The sequence below is a fragment of the Oryx dammah genome, unplaced genomic scaffold (genome assembly GCF_014754425.2).
Source record: "Oryx dammah isolate SB20612 unplaced genomic scaffold, SCBI_Odam_1.1 HiC_scaffold_25, whole genome shotgun sequence".
In the NCBI taxonomy this organism is placed as follows: Eukaryota; Metazoa; Chordata; class Mammalia; order Artiodactyla; family Bovidae; genus Oryx; species Oryx dammah.
The window spans coordinates 40,178,287-40,197,099 of NW_024070209.1; the positions used below are offsets into that span (position 1 = coordinate 40,178,287).

An 18,813-nucleotide genomic window follows, 5' to 3' on the forward strand; every position below is an offset into this window, starting at 1 on the left:
CTCCTTGGAAGAAAAGCTATGACAAACCTAGACAGCATATTAAAAAGCAGAGACATTACCTTGCCAACAAAGGTCCATCTAGTCAAAGATCTGGTTTTTCCAGTAGTCATGTGTGAATGTGAGAGTTGGACTATAAAGAAAGCTGAGCGCTGAAGAATTGATGCTTTTGAACTGTGGTGTTGGAGAAGACTCTTGAGAGTCTCTTGGACTGCAAGGAGATCCAACCAATCCATCCTAAAGGAAATCAGTTCTAAATATTCATTGGAAGGACAACACAAAAGAAGACGCTACACGTGGACATCACCAGATAGCCAACACAGAAATCAGACTGATTAGATTCTTTGCAGCCAAAGATGCAGAAGCTCTACACAGTCACCAAAAACAAGACCGGGAGCTGACTGTGGCTCAGATCATGAACTGCTTATTGCCAAATTCAGACTTAAATTGAAGAAAGTAGGGAAAACAACTATACCATTCAGGTATGACCTAAATCAAATCCCTAACAGGAAGTGAGAAATACATTTAAGGGACTAGATCTGATAGACAGAGTGCCTGATGAACTATGGACAGAGGTTCGTGACACTGTACAGGAGACAGGGATCAAGAACATCCCCAAGGAAAAGAAATGCAAAAAAGCAAAATGGCTGTCTGAGGAGGCCTTACAAATACCTGTGAAAAGAAGAGAAGCAAAAAGCAAAGGAGAAAAGGAAAGATATACTCATTTGAATGCAGAGTTCCAAAGAATAGCAAAGAGAGATAAGAAAGCCTTCCGCAGCAATCAATGCAAAGAAACAGAAGAAAACAATAGAATGGGGAATACTTGAGATCTCTTCAAGAAAATTAGAGATACCAAGGGAACATTTCATGCAAAAATGGGTTCAATAAAGGACAGAAATGGTATGGACCTAACAGAAGCAGAAGATACCAAAAGGAGGTGGCAAGAATACACAGAAGAACTATACAAAAAAGATTCTCATGACCCAGATAATCACGATACTGTGATCACTCACCTAGAGCCAGACATCCTGGAATGTGAAGTCAAGTGGGCCTTAGGAAGCATCTCTACAAACAAAGCTAGTGGAGGTGATGGAATTCCAGTTGAGCTATTTCAAATCCTGAAAGATGATGCTGTGAAAGGGCTGCAGTCAATATGCCAACAAATTTGGAAAACTCAGCAGTGGCCACAGGACTGGAAAAGGTCAGTTTTTATTCCAACCCCAAAGAGCAATGCCAAAGAATGCTCAAACTACCACACAATTGCACTCATCTCACACGCTAGTAAAGTAATGCTCAAAATTCTCCAAGCCAGGCTTCAGCAATACGTGAACTATGAAGTTCCAGATGTTCAAGCTGGTTTTAGAAAAGGCAGAGGAACCAGAGATCAAATTGCCAACATCCGCTGGATCATGGAAAAAGCACGAGAGTTCCAGAAAAACATCTTTTCTACTTTATTGACTATGCCAAAGGCTTTGACTGTGTGGATCACAAGAAACTGTGGAAAATTCTGAAAGAGACGGGAATACCAGACCACCTGACCTGCGTCTTGAGAAATTCGAATGCAGGTCAAGAAGCAACAGCTAGAAATGAACATGGAACAACAGACTGGTTCCAAACAGGAAAAAGAGTAAGTCAAGGCTATATATTGTCACTCTGTTTATTTAACTTATATGCAGAGTACATCATGAGAAATGCTGGGCTGGAGGAAGCACAAACTGGAATCAAGATTGCCGGGAGAAATATCAATAACCTCAGATATGCAGATGACACCACCCTTATGGCAGAAAGTGAAGAAGAACTAAAGAGCCTCTTGATGAAAGTGAAAGAGGAGATGAAAAAGTTGGCTTAAAGCTCAACATCCAGAAAAGTAAGATCAGAGCATCCAGTGCCATCACTTCATGGCAAATAGATGGGGAAACAGTGGAAACAGTGTCAGACTTTATTTTGGGGGGCTCCAAAATCACTGCAGATGGTGATAGCAGCCATGAAATTAAAAGATGCTTACTTCTTGGGAGCAAAGTTACGACCAACCTAGACAGCATATTAAAAAGCAGAGACATCACTTTGTCAACAAAGGTCCGTCTAGTCAAGATTATGGTTTTTCCAGTCATGTATGGATTTGAGAGTTGCACTATAAAGAAAGCTGAGGGCCAAAGATTTGATGCTTTTGAATTGTGGTGTTGGAGAAGACTCTTGAGAGTCCCTTGGACTGCAAGGAGATCCAACCAGTCCATTCCAAAGGAAATCAGTCCTCGGTGTTCTTTGGAAGGACTGATGCTAAAGCTGAAACTCCAATATTTTGGCCACCTGGTGCGAAGAGTTGACTCACTGGAAAAGACTCTGATGCTGGGAGGGTTTGTGGGCAGGAGGAAAAGGGGACAACAGAGGATGAGATGGCTGGAAGGCATCACTGACTCAATGGACATGAGTTTGGGTGAACTCCGGGAGTTGTTGATGGACAGGGAGGTCTGGCCTGCTGCAATTCATGGGGTCACAAAGAGTCAGACACGACTGAACTGAACTGAATCTATAGCTGTGTGAATAAGCAATCTTGGCAGCAAAATTTTCTTGCTCTAGTCAAGTCTTTAGATAACAGACATCATGGCCAAAATCTTCACTGCTATCTCAGGAGAAACACTGATCCAAGATCATCCAGCTGCTGTTGCTGTTGCTGCTGCTGCTAAGTCGCTTCAGTCGTGTCCAACTCTGCGCGACCCCATAGACCACCAGGCTCCCCCGTCCCTGGGATTCTCCAGGCAAGAACACTGGAGTGGGATGCCATTTCCTTCTCCAATGCATGAAAGTGAAAAGTGAAAGTGAAGTAGCTCAGTCATGTCTGACTCATTGTGACCCCATGGACTGCAGCCCACCAAGCTCCTCTGTCCATGGGATTTTCCAGGCAAGAGTACTGGAGTGGGGTGCCATCGCCTCTTCTGTCATCCAGCTGAGTCACATCCAAATTCCTGATCCATAGAAAAGGTGAGATAATTTAATGTCTGTTATTTTAAGGCACTAAGGTGTGGAACAGTCATATACAGCTAAAGGCAACCAAAATAGGGAGCATCATTACAGATCCCAAAGCCATTAAAAGGATAATCATAAAAGAGAATATCATAAACTTTTAAACCAATAAATTCAAAAATCTAGATGAAAATTCTCAAAGGAAACAAACTACCAAAGCTTACTTAAGGGGAGATAAAGAATCTGATAACAGAGAAAACACCTTTTAATCACACACAGATCACCCGCAAATAAATAAAATTTTATTTTTACAAACATCACTGTTTATTCACAGTGCAATAAAACCAGAAATAGCAAATTAAAATGAAAAAAAGACATTCCATGAGAAAAATTTTAGATCTTCTATTAAATAACTCCCGAGTGCAGGGAAACTACAAATTAAAATTAAGTTCTAAAAAATAAAACATACATGTCGGCATCTACAGGATACCTTTAAAACGGTAATGAGGGAAAACTGCAGACTGTTAAAAACACATCAAGAAAAATATTGTCTCACTGGCCAAATTTGGGATAATTTAAACATCAAATAGGAAAGAAAGGATTATAATCCATTAGACAAATTACTTTTAAAATCCATAAGCCTGATATAAATAAATGGCAAAGGGAAAGTCACTCTATCACAGAATGACAATTAATAAATATAGAAGAAAGAAAATCATCATTGGGAAACATCAATTAACTGACTGGAACAAGAGTCAATGGCTGCTACAATGGAGGTGGTGTGGAGGAAAAAGAGTTTGATGTCTCAAAGTAGCTTCCTCTAAGTCCTTAATAATTACAAGAGGAAAATCTGGCAGATGCCACCTTAAACCTGTGATCAGAGATAACATGATCAATAATGAGACCTGCTGACATCCCATGCCCTAAAAAGGACATGATATTCTTTCCGTGGCATATGTGTCAGAACTGCATAACCTGAATTTAACGATGAGAAAACAGTCAAATCTAAATTGAGAGACATTCTACGTAATGACCAGCCTGTACCCCAAAAATGTCAAGTTCATGAAAAACAGAGGAAGACCAAAGAACTACTCCAGATTAAAGAGACAGGACAACCAATGTAATGTGACATTTTACATCAGATAGTTAGGGGCTGGGAAGGGGTATAAAAAACGTAACTGGCAACAGCAAAAAAAAAAAAAAAAATCTTAATTTGGGTTGCCATTTCCTTCTCCAGGGGATCTTCCCAACCCAGGGATCAAACCTGGGTCTCCTGCATTGCAGGCAGACGCTTTATCCTCTGAGCCACCAGGTAAGCCCATATGATGATTAAATTTCCTGATTTTGATAATGGTACTGAGGCTATGTTATGGGTGTGTCCTTGTTATCATGAAATACACACTTAAGTATTCAGGAATAAAGGAGCACTGTGTCTGCAACTTAATCTCAAACGGTTCAGGGAAATAATGTGTGTACACACCCACCCAAATACACATCAGAATAAATCAAATGAGGCAAATAGAAAATAGTGAATCTCCTCAAATGTATACACAAATTTTTCCTACATCCTTGCTATGTTTCTGTAAATTTGAAATTATATACAAGACAAACATTTTTAGAAAAACCGAGCTCCACCAAAACAAAACAATGTTAAATAAGATCTTCAGGTTAGGATTTCAACAGCTGCTTAAGCCAAGTAAAATGAAAATTGTAGCTATAAGCAAGGATTCTAATAAAGTTTCATCTAATCTGACTACTGATGGCTACATGTTTTCTAAGAAGCTTCAGCAGATACAAGCAATATCTCTTCAACTTTTCTAAATGTTGTGCAAGTTTTCAACTCGGTAATTCAAGACCAATACTTCCAAATGGGGGAGGAAAAGGTGGATTAACTTTATTTCAGAAGTAACAATGAAATTTAACCTTTCGTGATGAAATCTACTTTCTGCGATGGTCACAATGAATTTGAAAACAAATGAAGTTCAAGTGGTCTATAATCTTTTCTTAATCCGTGTTATTTAGGATTAGTTCTACACCTAATATTCTTAGGAATAGGTAAAATTTTCATTTAGCATGTGAATTTAAATAATTCACTCAATATTCTTGATTGTGTTTTGAGGAAACTTCAAAACATGTGGTAATTGCTAAAACATGGCCCCTATCCTCAAAAAATATGTGCGCTAGCTGGGGAGAGGGCGAATTTGTCCAGAAAGCAAAGTCTATACTCAGAATTCTAACCTAAGGTAGCTTGGTAAAGGAGGAAAACCTACGAGTGGCATTAGATACACTGAGTTTACAGGAGTCTATTGCGATCAAGGACCAGTAACTTAATCCCCCCCAATTTCCCATGCCGTGATTTACTCAACAATAAAATGAGATTTTTTTCTTCAAAAGACTGAGGATTAGGCGAGATATTGTAGTTGGAAAGTGCTTTGTAACTTCAAAGCCCTACACGTGTTTACTATGTGTAATAAACGCCACAAGAGAGGCCACCTGGAATCGGCAAAAATAATTCGGTTGTCATGAGTTCCTACAAAATACCGCAACTGGATGTGCTCTGGTACCCTGAATTTGGCAGAGAGCCAAAATGAGATTCTCCTCAAAAATGTTCTTTCTTCGGGAAATACCAATATAATGAGCGAGCAGAGACACCCCTCTGAACGGCCTCCAACCTTCGCGGGGCTGGGCGAATGTTAAGTATCGCGGCAAGCAAAAACTGACCAATTTTTTCAAAACTTGAAACGTGCGACCGACGCCAACATAGGAGCCAGGCAGAGAGGGGCGGGGACGAGGGGGCGCGGCCCGCAGCCGGCTTCCCCCCCGGCCCCCCGCCCCACTCTCCCCGCGCGCGCGAACCTCCCGGCGTCTCCCGTAGGCGGTTACCCCGGCCCAGGCGTGCAAACGGCGGCGAGGAACGGGTTTCCAGCAACAGCCCACAATTCTCAAACTTCTCTCCGAGGAGCCCTCGCGGGCCACCCTTCTCAAAAACCGCAAGTCCGATTCCCCTAATCCTTCAGGTCACAGACTTCCACGGCCCAGGCTGCACCGCCAAAGGAAAGCTCTCCGAGCGAAAGAGCATCAGCCGGGCGAATACCTGAGCCGAAATGAAGCCTTCATACACGGTTTTCTCCCGGTTCTGGGGCAGAAAGAGCGGAAACTGGCGCAGCAGGGTCGCTTCCGCCTCCGCCATAGCTCGCGGTCCGCGGCACCGTTGCGGTACTGGCGGCCGCTGGTCCCGCACATGCGCAGTCTTGCCTGCGCCTGGGGCGCCGAGAGACGTACACCCGCGCGTTTGGCGGGAAGTCTCGAGCTTTCCCTGGGCGAAAATGAGGGTCCGGTGGTAGTCGGGATGCCTGGGCTCAGCTCCAGCCAGGGTAAATTCGGCTCAGCGGGAGGCAACATTGGCCCCAGCGCTAGGCAGGAGGGAAGATTGTTTTCTGAACCTGACCGAACCTGATCATACTAGCTATGAGTGTCCGGAGAACCGTGTTGGATGTTTAGCTTAATCCAGACTCAAGTCAACACCAGGTTTCTGGTGCGTTGCACTTGTGAATATCTAAGGCAAAACAGGAGGGGAAATTGCTAATGGACTTGAGGAGCAGAATTTAATTTTTCTTTAACAACCCTTCTATGTGCCGTGCTAAGTCACTTAAGTCGTGTCACTTAAGTAGGACCAACACAAAGATTATGTGACCCTATGGACTGTGGCCAGCCAGACTTTTCTGTCCGTTGGATTCTCCAGGCAAGGATACTGGTATACATATGTCTAACTCAGGAATGGTAATTATCCATTCCTTTTTTTTTTTTTAATAAGGGGTGATTAAGGAACTTAATATTTACTGCACCTTTGATTTCAGTCAATATTCAATGCAATATTCAATATTGTAATCAATTCAATCAATATTCAGTCAATTCAGTATTCAATATTGTATTTTTGAACCCTTGTATTTGCTAAACGTCATTGTAATAGGCTACAGGTTATGCAAAAATGAGTAAGATTCACACTCAAACGTTTTGATTGCCCTCAAAATCGGATGAGACTTTTTCAAGATTCTTAGTTTGACAAAAATTATAAGTTTTCTGGATGCTTAGAGAAAAACAAGAATGTTAGCAATGTAAATATAAATTACTCTAAAGCAGTGGCTTTCCAAAGATCCTGGATCCATTAGCATCACGTGGGAAATTTTACATCACCTTTACAGAAAGGCAAATTCTCACCCCTGTGTCTCAAACCTAGGGAATCCCAAACTCTGAGAGTGATGCCCAATCTGTGTTACAAGCCCTCGAGGTACTATGTTGCACAGGCTAAAGTTAGAGAATCTCCCCAGAGGCTTGGTGTGCCTCCACTCAAGTTATGCAATTCGTTTATTAAAGATGACAGGCTACAAGTTTTGTGAGGGGCATAAAGTGAAGGTCGTAAAACAGTAGGATAATTAGCACGTATAGACAATGCCTTCAAGGACTTATAACTTATGAGTTAAAACACTTGCTGTTACCAAGGATTTCCCTGGTGGTCTGGTAGCTGAGACTCTTCCCTCCCAATGCAGGGTTAGGATTAGGTTCCATCCGGATTTCTGGTCAGAGAGCTAGATCCCACATGCTTCAGCTAAGACCCAGAGCAGCCAAATAAGTAAATAATTTTTTTTTTTAATTTGCTGTTTCCAGTATTTTAAACTTCTCTACCATCCCCACCATCCTGTTCCCCATGGAAGGCTTTCGCAACTGCTACCTCTTTTTGGAAACCTTTTATTAATTGATAAAATTATTGCTTTCCCTAATCACTTGGTATATTTCTTGGTACATTGTTGGTGTTCATTAACTATTTACTAAAATGTTAATTAATATCCAGTAGTCCTGTAGGCCGGAGAAGGCAATGGCACCCCGCTCCAGTACGCTTGCCTGGAAAATCCCATGGACAGAGGAGCCTGGTAGGCTGCAGTCCATGGGATCACTAGGAGTCAGACATGATTGAGAGACTTCACTTTCACGAATTGGAGAAGGAAATGGTAACCCACTCCAGGGTTCTTGCCTGGAGAATCCCAGGGACGGGGAAGCCTGGTGAGTGATCACACCATCATGATTATCTGGGTCGTAAAGATCTTTTTTGTACAGTTTTTCTGTGTATTCCTGCCACCTCTTCTTAATATCTTCTGCTTCTGTTAGGTCCATACCATTTCTGTCCTTTATTGAGCCCATCTTTGCATGAAATGTTCCCTTGGTATCTCTGATTTTCTTGAAGAGATTTCTAGTCTTTCCCATTCTGTTGTTTTCCTCTATTTCTTTGCATTGATTTTATTTATTAATTTATTATTATATATCTGTTGATACCTAAATATCTTTGGTTTCCTGTTATCACGTATTCACAAAGGACTTTCTGGACTTATAAACTTCTGGAAACTTCCTAAATATCAGTTGAGTCTTCCATGAGCAGAAATTACTTGTCCAGACAAGCCATCTTTATTACACTCACTCCTACCATCAATATGGTGAACTGTGCAGTTAATAGCCACACTGTTGTTTCCTTGCCTCTGAATCCTCATAACCAACCACAGATAAAGAAACTTTCACAAAATTTATTGTTAGATATCATCTTATTCCTTAAGGAAAAGATACCCAATTTCAACTACCCATTCACGGTAGTCAAATTTGTAATTGAGCATTCTATATTGATAATGTCTGTATGAGGAATCCAACCATCAAAGAACAAGGAGAGGTAGCATATAAGGTTTTTTAATTCAGTAAGTCAGTCATTCTCTTCAGGTGTTCCAGATTAAGTGCTGGCTCTCACTGTCATCAATTTGTGTGTGCTATGCTAGGACCATTGTTTACATATAGCCCAGTCTAAAACAGCCACCCTCAAATTCACAGGAAATACTCAGTATGTTTAAAATTCAGAAAGATGGTGAATTATCACTTTAAGAAACTTCACACAGACACGCACCAAAGTTCAGGCTCTTCAAGATGTCCTAGGCATGACTTCTTTTACATCATGCTCGGTTGGTAAGTCGTACCCAACTCTTTGTGACCCCAAGGACTGTAGCCCTCCAGGTTACTTTGTCCGTGGAATTTTCCAGGCAAGAATAATGGAGTGGGTTGTGACTTCTTATATATACATGTATGTATGTTAGTATTTAAATGCTATTTCTTGGGGAAGAACTATATGTCCTAACATAGAAAAATCTGAAAACATTCTCATGATTGAAAAATACAAGTTCCAGAATAACATGTTTACTACTATACCATTTATGTTTAAATAAACTCACAGTGTATTTTTAGCAATGGTTACTTTTGGGGCAAGAGATAGGAGACAAGGAATGGGGGTGATGGCCTGGGGAGACTTTCACCTCATCTGTAATATTAAAAAATTTTTAAATTTTAAGTTAAAATTTCATCTTAAAGTTTTAAGCAGAAGATATTAGGAAGAATACAAAGAAGAACTGTACAAAAAAGATCTTCATGACCTAGATAATCACAAAGATGTGATCATTCCCACTCAACCTAGAGCCAGACATCCTGGAATGTAAAGTCAGGTGGGCCTTAGGAAGCATCAGTATGAACAATGCTAGTGGAGGCAATGGAATTCCAGTTGAGCTATTTCAAATCGTAAAAGATGATGCTGTGAAAGTGCTGCACTCAATATGTCAGCAAATTTGGAAAACTCAGCAGTGGCCAGAGGCCTGGAAAAGGTCAGTTTTCATTCCAATCCCAAAGAAAGGCAATGCCAAAGAATGCTCAAACTACTGCACAGTTACACTCATCTCACACGCTAGTAAAGGAATGCTCAAAATTCTCCAAGCCAGGCTTCAGCAATACGTGAACCGTTAACTTCCATGTTCAAGCTGGTTTTAGAAAAGGCAGAGGAACCAGAGATCAGATTGCCAACATCCACTGGATCATGGAAAAAGCAAGAGAGTTCCAGAAAAACATCTATTTCTGCTTTATTGACTATGCCATAGCCTGTGTCGATCACAATAAACTGTGGAAAATTCTGAAAGAGATGGGAATACCAGACCACCTTACCTGCCACTTGAGAAACCTGTATATAGGTCAGGAAGCAACAGTTAGAACTGGACATGGAACAACAGACTGGTTCCGAATAGGAAAAGGAGTACGTCAAGGCTGTATATTGTCACCCTGCTTATTTAACTTCTATGCAGAGTACATTATGAGAAACGCTGGGCTGGAAGAAGCACAAGCTGGAATCAAGAGTGCTGGGAGAAATATCAATAAGCTCAGATATGCAGATGATACCACCCTTATGGCAGAAAGTGAAGAAGAACGGAAGAGCCTCTTGATGAAAGTGAAAGAGGGGAGTGAAAACGTTGGCTTAAAGCTCAACATTCAGAAAACTGAGATCATGGCATTTGGTAAGTTGGCTTAAAGCTCAACATTCAGAAAACTGAGATCATGGCATCTGGTCCCAGATGGGGGAACAGTGGCTGACTTTATTTTTCTGGCCTCCAAAATCACTGCGGTTGGTGATTGCAGCCATGAAATTAAAAGCTCCTTGGAAGGAAAGTTATGACCAACCTAGATAGCATATTAAAAAGCAGAGACATTACTTTGCCAACAAAGGTCCATCTAGTCAAGGCTATGGTTTTTCCAGTGGTCATGTATGTATGTGAGATTTGGACTATAAAGAAAGCTGAGCACCAAAGAATTGATGCCTTTGAATTGTGGTGTTGGAGAAGACTCTTGAGAGTCCCTTGGACTGCAAGGAGATCCAACCAGTCCATCCTAAAGGAGACCAGTCCTGGGTGTTCATTGGAGGGACTGATGTTGAAGCGGAAACTCCAATACTTTGGCCACCTGATGCGGAGAGCTGATTCATTTGAAAAGACCCCAATGCTGGGAAAGATTGAGGGCAGGAGGAGAAGGAGACGACAGAGGATGAGATGGTTGGATGGCATCACTGACACAGTGGACATGGGTTTGGGTGTACTCAGGGAGTTGGTGATGGACAGGGAGGCCTGGCGTACTGCAGTTCATGGAGTTGCAAAGAGTTGGACGTGACTGAGCAACTGAACTGAACTTTAAGTACTTGTACCATTCTAATTAAGGTCTATAACTATTTTATTGCCCAGATTTTCAGCTTTGTCCCACGTGTTTCTTCTCCCAGTTCCTATGAATATAGAAGTGGGCTGCCAACCATTGACATTAGTGAGAATAATATGGGAGAGTTTGCTTGAGAGTATTGAAGAAAGATGCTAAGAATGTTGGGAAATGCCAACATTAAGGAAGAATGGTGTAGAGCAGCCAGGTGGAAGAGCCCTCTAGGTTGGTGGCAAAGATGATGGAGTAGAAAGACCCTGAGCTGACATCCTCCCATGGGCACACAAAAATGACAAATATTTACAGAGCAATTTCCTACGAGAACAACCTGAAAACAAGAGAAAAGCGTTTCCACAGCTAAACATATAAAGAAGGAACCACAGTGAGACAGGCAGAGGGATATACTCATGTGTTAATACACACATACCCTGGTAGATAGATATCACTCATAAATGGGAAGATAATCACAACTGCAGAGTTCTCTATAAGGAACAAGAGATCCAAGTCCCACATTGAGCTCCCCAGCCCAGGAGTTCTGACCTGAGAACATGACACCCCAAAACATCTGCCATTGAAAGCCAGCAGGGCATGCATAGGGAAGTGCCAGAGGACTGTAGGGAAATAGAGACTCTGCTCTTAAAGAGTCTCTATTTGCAAACAATACATCCAATAAGGGTTTAACACCCAAAATACAAAGGGTGGACACAAAATCTCAGAGGCTCCAAGTTCCTGCACAAAGGCAGTAATTTGAAAGGATCCTATCAGACACATTTGCTAATCTTGGAGAAGCTTTCAGAGAGGCAAGAGGCAACTGGGATTTGCCCTGGGGACAGTGATGCTGGTGAGAGTATTTGGGGGAGTATTTTCTACCACAAGGATGCTGATGCTGGCAAGCACCATTTTGGAGTCCTTCCTCTAGCCTGTTAGTGCCAGAAGCTTATGCATCCACCAGTGAGTCACTGTCAGTCCTCAGAGCCCCTGGTTCAAGATGTCAGCTGTGCAGAGACCCAGCCCTGCCCACTAGCAAGGAAGCAGCTACCACATAAGGCAGTGCACTGGCAGCCAGATAGGCTTAAGGTTGGCACTGCTTACCATTGTGCCCACAGTAGTTGGCCCCACCATAAGAGAAGGGGGCCACACAGCCCATATAAAGGGGGCACCTCTGGAGCATAGGGGACACCTCTAGTAAACAGAACAGTGTGAGCTTTTGGGCCCCATAAAACCTCTCCAACGTGAGTCCATTTCTCTAAGATCAGGAGAAATGAACACAGAAAATCAGGTAAAATGAGGAGAGACAGGAATGTGTTTAGAACAAACAAATAATACTTCAGAAGAGCAATACACACAATAAGAAGTCCAAGGAAATGATTATAAATATGCTTAATGGATGAACATTGATCTTTATAATCATAAATCAAGAATGCATGAACTCAGTGAAAAGATTAGCAAAAAGTTAAAAAATATAAAGAAGAACTAAACAGAGCAAAGGAACACAATAACAAATAAATAATACACTAGAAGGACTCGACAGTAGATTAGATGATACAAAGGAATGGATTTGACGATCACTGAACTAGAAAATAGGGTAGTGGAAATTGCCCCAGCTGAACAGAAAAAAGGGAAAAGAATTTTTTAAAATGAGGATAGTTTAAGAGACCTCTGGGATTGTGGTAATCTACAGATTCAATGTAATCTCTATCAAATATACCAATGGCATTTCTCATAAAACTAAAACAATTCTAAAATTTGTATGGAGACATAAAGGCCCTGAGTAGCCAAAACAATGTTGAGGAAAAATAACAAATCTGGAGGTATAATGCACCCTGATTTTTAAATATACTACAAGGCTACAGTAATCAAAACAGTATAGTGCCAGCATGAAAACAGACACATAGATCAATGGAACTGAATAGAGAGCCTGAAATAAATTCATACACATATGGTCAATTAATCAGAGGCAAGAAAATGTGATGGAGAAAAGACAGCCCTCTTCAAAAGTGGTGATGGAAAATCTAAACAGCTTCATGAGAAAGTATCAAACTGTGCTACTCTCTAACACCATGCACAGAAATAAATTCAAAATGGATTAAAGTCTTACATGTGAGAGCTAAGGCTATAAAACTCCTAGAAGGAAATGTAGACAGTAAATTCTTTGACATTGGTCTTAGAAACATTTGTTTTATATGTCTCTTCAAGCAAGGGAAACAAAACCAAAAATAAATAAATGGGACTACATCAAACTAAAAAGCTTTTACACAGTGACGGGAAACTATCAACAACCTTATTAGGCCACCTAGTGAATGGGAGCAGATATTTGCAAACAATACATCCAATAAGGGTTTAACATCCAAAATACAACAAGAATATATACAACTCAGCATCAAAACAACAAAAACACAACCCAATTAGAAAATGGACAGAGGCCTGAACTGACATTTTCCTAAAGAAAATAAACAAATGTCCAACAGATCATGAAAAAGTACTCAGTGAAAAACCAAAGGCAAGCAAGAGAAAAGTGCAGACAAAGAGAAGATCCACAAAGTCCTCACTTTTATTCTGGAAAACTGAAGCTGAGAAATAAAAGGGGGTTAGAGGGGATGGCCTTCCCAGGTGGTGCTAGTAGTAAAGAATCCTTCTGCCAATGCAAGAAACAGACTCGGATTTGATCCCTGGGTTGGGAAGATCCCAACTCCAGTATTACCACTCCAGTATTCTTGCCTTGAGAATCCCCTTGGATAGAGGAGCCTGGCAAGATATACTCCGTAGGGTCGCACAGAATGAGACACAATTGAAGTGACTTAGCAGGCACGCACTTAAGGGAACACTTGTGATCTTTTCATTGTTGTTTTTCAGTCGCTCAGTTGTGTCTGACTGTTTGTGATCCATTTCTCAGTTATGGTTTTTGAAAAAAGAAGAGAAAGGCAAAGGAGAAAAGGAAACATATATCCATCTGAATGCAGAGTTCCAAAGAACAGCAAGGAGAGATAAGATAGCCTTCCTAAGGGATCAGTGCAAAGAAATAGAGGGAAAAAATAGAATGGAAAAGACTAGAGATATTTTTGAGAAAATTAGAGATGCCAATGGAGTATTTCATGCAAAGATGGACACAATAAAGGACAGAAACAGTATGAAACTAACAGAAGCAAAATATAATTAAGAAGAGGTAGCAAGAATACACAAAAAAACTATACAAAAAATATCTTCATAACCCAGAAAACCATGATGGTGTGATCACTCACCTAGAGCCAGACATACTAGAATGCAAAGTCAAGTGAGCCTTAGAAAGCATCACTATGAACAAAGCTAGTGGAAGTCATGGAATTCCAGTTGAGTTATTTCAAATCCCAAAAGATGATGCTGTGAAAGTGCTACATTCAATATGCCAGCAAATTTGGAAAACACAGCAAAGGCCACAGGTTTGGACAAGGTCAGTTTTTGTTCCAATCCCACAGAAAGGCAATGCCAAAGAATGTTCAAACTACCACACAATTGCACTCATCTCACACGCTAGCAAAGTAATACTCACAATTCGCCAAGCTGAGCTTCAAGACTACATGCACTGAGAACTTCCAGATGTTCAAGCTGGATTTAGATAAGGCAGAGGAACCAGAGATTAAATTGCCAACATCCATTGGATCATAGAAAAAGCAAGAGAATCCCAGAAAAACATCTACTGCTTCATTGACTATACCAAAGCTTTTATCTGTGTGGATCACAACAAACTGGAAAATTCTTCAAGACATGGGAATACCAGACCACCTTACCTGCCTCCTGAGAAGCCTGTATGCAGGTCAAGAAGCAACAGTTAGAACTGGTCATGGAACAACAGACTGATTCCAAACTGGGAAAGGAATATGTCTAGGCTGTATGTTCTCATCCTGCTTATTTATCATGAGAAATGCTGGACTGGATGAAGCACAAGTTAGAATCAAGATTACCTGGAGATATATAAATAACCTCAGATATGCAGATGACACCACCCTTAAGGTAGAAAGTGAAGAGGAACTAAAGAGCCTCTTCATGAAAGTGAAGGAGAGTGAAAAAGCTGGCTTAAAACTCAACATTAAAAAAACAAAGATCATGGTTTACCATCCCATGACTTCATGGCAAATATATGGGGAAACAATGGAAACAGTGACAGACTTTATTTTCTTAGGCTCCAAAATCACTGCAGATGGTGAGTCCAGACTTGAAATTTAAAAATGCTTGCTCCTTGGATGAAAAGCAATGACCAACCAAGACAGCATATTAAAAAGCAGAGACATTATTTTGCTGGCAAAGGTCTGTCTATTAAAAGCTATGGTTTTTCCAGTAATCATGTATGGATGTGAGTTGGACCATAAAGAATGTTGAGCAGTGAAGAATTGATGCTTTTGAACTGTGGTGTTGGAGAAGACACTTGAGAGTACCTTGGACTCCAAGGAGATCTAACCAGCCAATCCTAAACAGAATCAGTCTTGAATATTGATTGGAAGGACTGATGCTGAAGCTGAAACTCCAATACTTGGGCCATCTGATGCAAAGAACTGACTCATTGGAAAAGACCCTGATGCTGGGAAAGATTGAAGGCAGGAGGAGGAGATGACAGAGGATGAGATGGTTGGATGGCATCACCAACTCAATGGACATGAGTTAAGCAAGCTCCAGGATTTGGTGATGGACAGGGAGACCTGGTGTGCTGCAGTCCATGAGGTCGCAAAGACTCGGACATGACTGAGTAACTGAACTGAACTGAATCATATTAAATTATTTTAATACACAGGTGAGCAGGTTTATCCTCAACTAGTGTTTCTCAATGTTTGGTCCTTGGACCTACATCACCTATGAAGATGTCATTCCAGACCTATTGAATCTCTTAAATCTGGGAGACAAGCTCAACAATGATTAGCAAATTTATTTTTTCACATGCGATTCTGATGCAAGCTAAAGTTTGAAACCATTACCCTGGACTTAGTGAATCTACATTTTACATATGAATCTATTGTGCAGCTGACACGTCCAAGGTAGGGGCGGTGGCCGAGAGGAGCTACCCCACGCCTGAGGTCAGCGGCAGCAGCCAAGAGGAGCTACCCTATGCCTGAGGTAAGGAGCAGTGGCTGCACTTTGCTAGAGCAGCCGTGAAGAGATACCCCATGTCCAAGGTAAGAGAAACCCAAGTAAGACGGTAGGCACTGAGAGAGGGCATCAGAGGGCAGACAGACTGAAACCAAAATCAGACAACTAGCCAATCTGATCACATGGACCACAGCCTTGTCTAACTCAATGAAACTAAGCCATGCCGTGTGGGACCACCCAAGATAGGTCATGGTGGAGAGATCTGACAGAATGTGGTTCACTGGAGAAGGGAATGGCAAACCACTTCGATCTTCTTGCCTTGAGAACCCCATGAACAGTATGAAAAGGCAAAAAGATAGGACACTGAAAGATGAACTCCCCAGGTTGGTAGGTGCCCAAAATGTTACAGGAGATCAGTGGAGAAATAAATCCAGAAAGAATGAAGGGATGGAGCCAAAGCAAAAACAATACCCAGCTGTGGATGTGACTGGTGATAGAGCAAGGTTTGATGCTGTAAAGAGCAATATTGCATAGGAACTTGGAATGTTAGGTCCATGAATCAGGGCAAATTGGAAGTGGTCAGATAGGAGATGACAAGAGTGAATATCAACATTCTAGAAATCAGCGAACTAAGATGGACTGGAATAGGTGAATTTAACTTAGATGACAATTATATCTACTACTGTGAGCAAGAATCCCTTAGAAGAAATGGAGTGGCCATCATAGTCAACAAAAGAGTCTGAAATGCAGTACTTGGTTGCAATCTGCAAAATGACAGCATGATCTCTGTCGTTTCCAAGGCAAACCATTCAATATCACAGTAATCCAAGTCTATGCCCCAACAGTAACACTAAAGAAGCTGAAGTTGAACGGTTCTATGAAGACCTACAAGACCTTCTAGAGATAACACCCCAAAAAGATGTCCTTTTCATTATAGGGGACTGGAATGCTAAAGTAGGAAGTCAAGAAACACCTGGCATAACAGTCAAATTTGGCCTTGGAGTACAGAATGAAGCAGGGCAAAGGCTAATAGAGTTCTGCCAAGAGAACACACTGGTCATAGCAAACACCCTCTTTCAACAACACAAGAGAAGACTCTACACATGGACATACCAGATGGTCAACACCAAAATCAGATTGATTATATTCTTTGCAGCCAAAGATGGAGAAGGTCTATACAGTCTGCAAGAACAAGACTGGGAGCTGACTGTGGCTCAGTTCATGAACTGTTTATTGCCAAATTCAGACTTAAATTGAAAGTGTGGAAAACCACTAGACCATTCAGGTATGACCTAAATCAAATCCCTTATGACTATACAATGGAAGTGAGAAATAGATTTAAGGGACTAGATCTGACAGAGTGCTTGATAAATTATGGATGGAGGTTTGTGACATTGAACAGGAGACAGGAATCAAGACCATCCCCAAGGAAAAGAAATGCAAAAGAGCAAAATGGCTGTCTGAAGAGGCCTTACAAATACCTGTGAAAAGAAGGGAAGCGAAAAGCAAAGAAGAAAAGGAAAGATATAAGCATCTGAACGCAGAGTTCCAAAGAATAGCAAGGAGAGATAAGAAAGCTTCCCTCAACGATCAATGCAAAGAAATAGAGGGAAACAATAGAATGGGAAAGACTCTCTTCAAGAAAATTAGAGATACCAAGGGAACATTTCATGCAAAGATGGGCTTGATAAAGGACAGAAATGGTATGGACCTAACAGAAGCAGAGATATTAAGAAGAGGTAGCAAGAATACACAGAAGAACTGTACAAAAAAGATTTTCACGACCCGGATAATCACGATGGTGTGATCACTCACTCACCTAGAGCCAGATTTCCTGGAATGTGAAGTCAAGTGGGCCTTAGGAACAAAGCTAGTGGAGATGATGGAATTCCAGTTGAGCTGTTTCAGATCCTGAAAATGATGCTGTGAAAGTGCTGTACTCAATATGCCAGCAAATTTGGAAAACTCAGCAGTGGCCACAGGCCTCGAAAAGGTCAGTTTTCATTCCAACCCCAAAGAGCAATGCCAAAGAATGCTCAAACTATGGCACAGTTGTGCTCATCTCACACACTAGTAAAGTGATGCTTAAAGTTCTCCAAGCCAGGCTTCAACAATACATGAACTGTGAACTTCCAGATGTTCAAGCTGGATTTAGAAAAGGCAGAGGAACCAGAGATCAAATTGCCAACATCTGCTGGATCATCAAAAAAGCAAGAGAGTTCCAGAAAAACATCTATTTCTGCTTTATTGACTATGCCAAAGCCTTTGACTGTGTGGATCACAAGAAACTGTGGAAAATTCTGAAAGAGATGGGAATACCAGAGCACCTCACCTGCCTCTTGAGAAACCTATATGCAGGTCAGGAAGCAACAGTTAGAACTGGACATGGAACAACAGACTGGTTCCAAATAAGAAAAGGAGTACATCAAGGGTGTATATTGTCACTCTGCTTATTTAACTTATGTGCTGAGTACATCATGAGAAATGCTGGGCTGGAAGAAGCACTATTGGAATCAAGATTGCCAGGAGAAATATCAGTAACCTCAGATATACAGATGCCACCACCCTTATGGCAGAAATTGAAGAGGAACTAAAGAGCCTCTTGATGTAAGTGAAAGAGGGGAGTGAAAAAGTTGGCTTAAAGCTCAACATTCAGAAAACGAAGATCACGGCATCTGGTCCCGTCACTTCATGGGAAATAGATGGGGAAACAGTGGCAGACTTTATTTTTCTGGGCTCCAGAATCAT

The 18,813-nt window shown here is 41.3% G+C and overlaps 1 protein-coding gene across 2 annotated transcripts in view; it reads right to left on the reverse strand.

Annotated features, from left to right (window-relative positions):
• Positions 1-6,205, reverse strand: part of FANCL (FA complementation group L) — an 85,436-nt gene extending 79,231 nt beyond the window's left edge. The window contains exon 1 of one of the 2 annotated variants that reach the window (XM_040224887.1): positions 6,053-6,205. In XM_040224887.1, the coding sequence (XP_040080821.1) occupies positions 6,053-6,148 (96 nt within the window). In that variant the 5' untranslated portion in view covers positions 6,149-6,205. The remainder of the gene's footprint in view (positions 1-6,052) is intronic. The other variant, XM_040224888.1, reaches the window with a different exon arrangement.
• Positions 6,206-18,813: the final 12,608 nt, after the last annotated feature.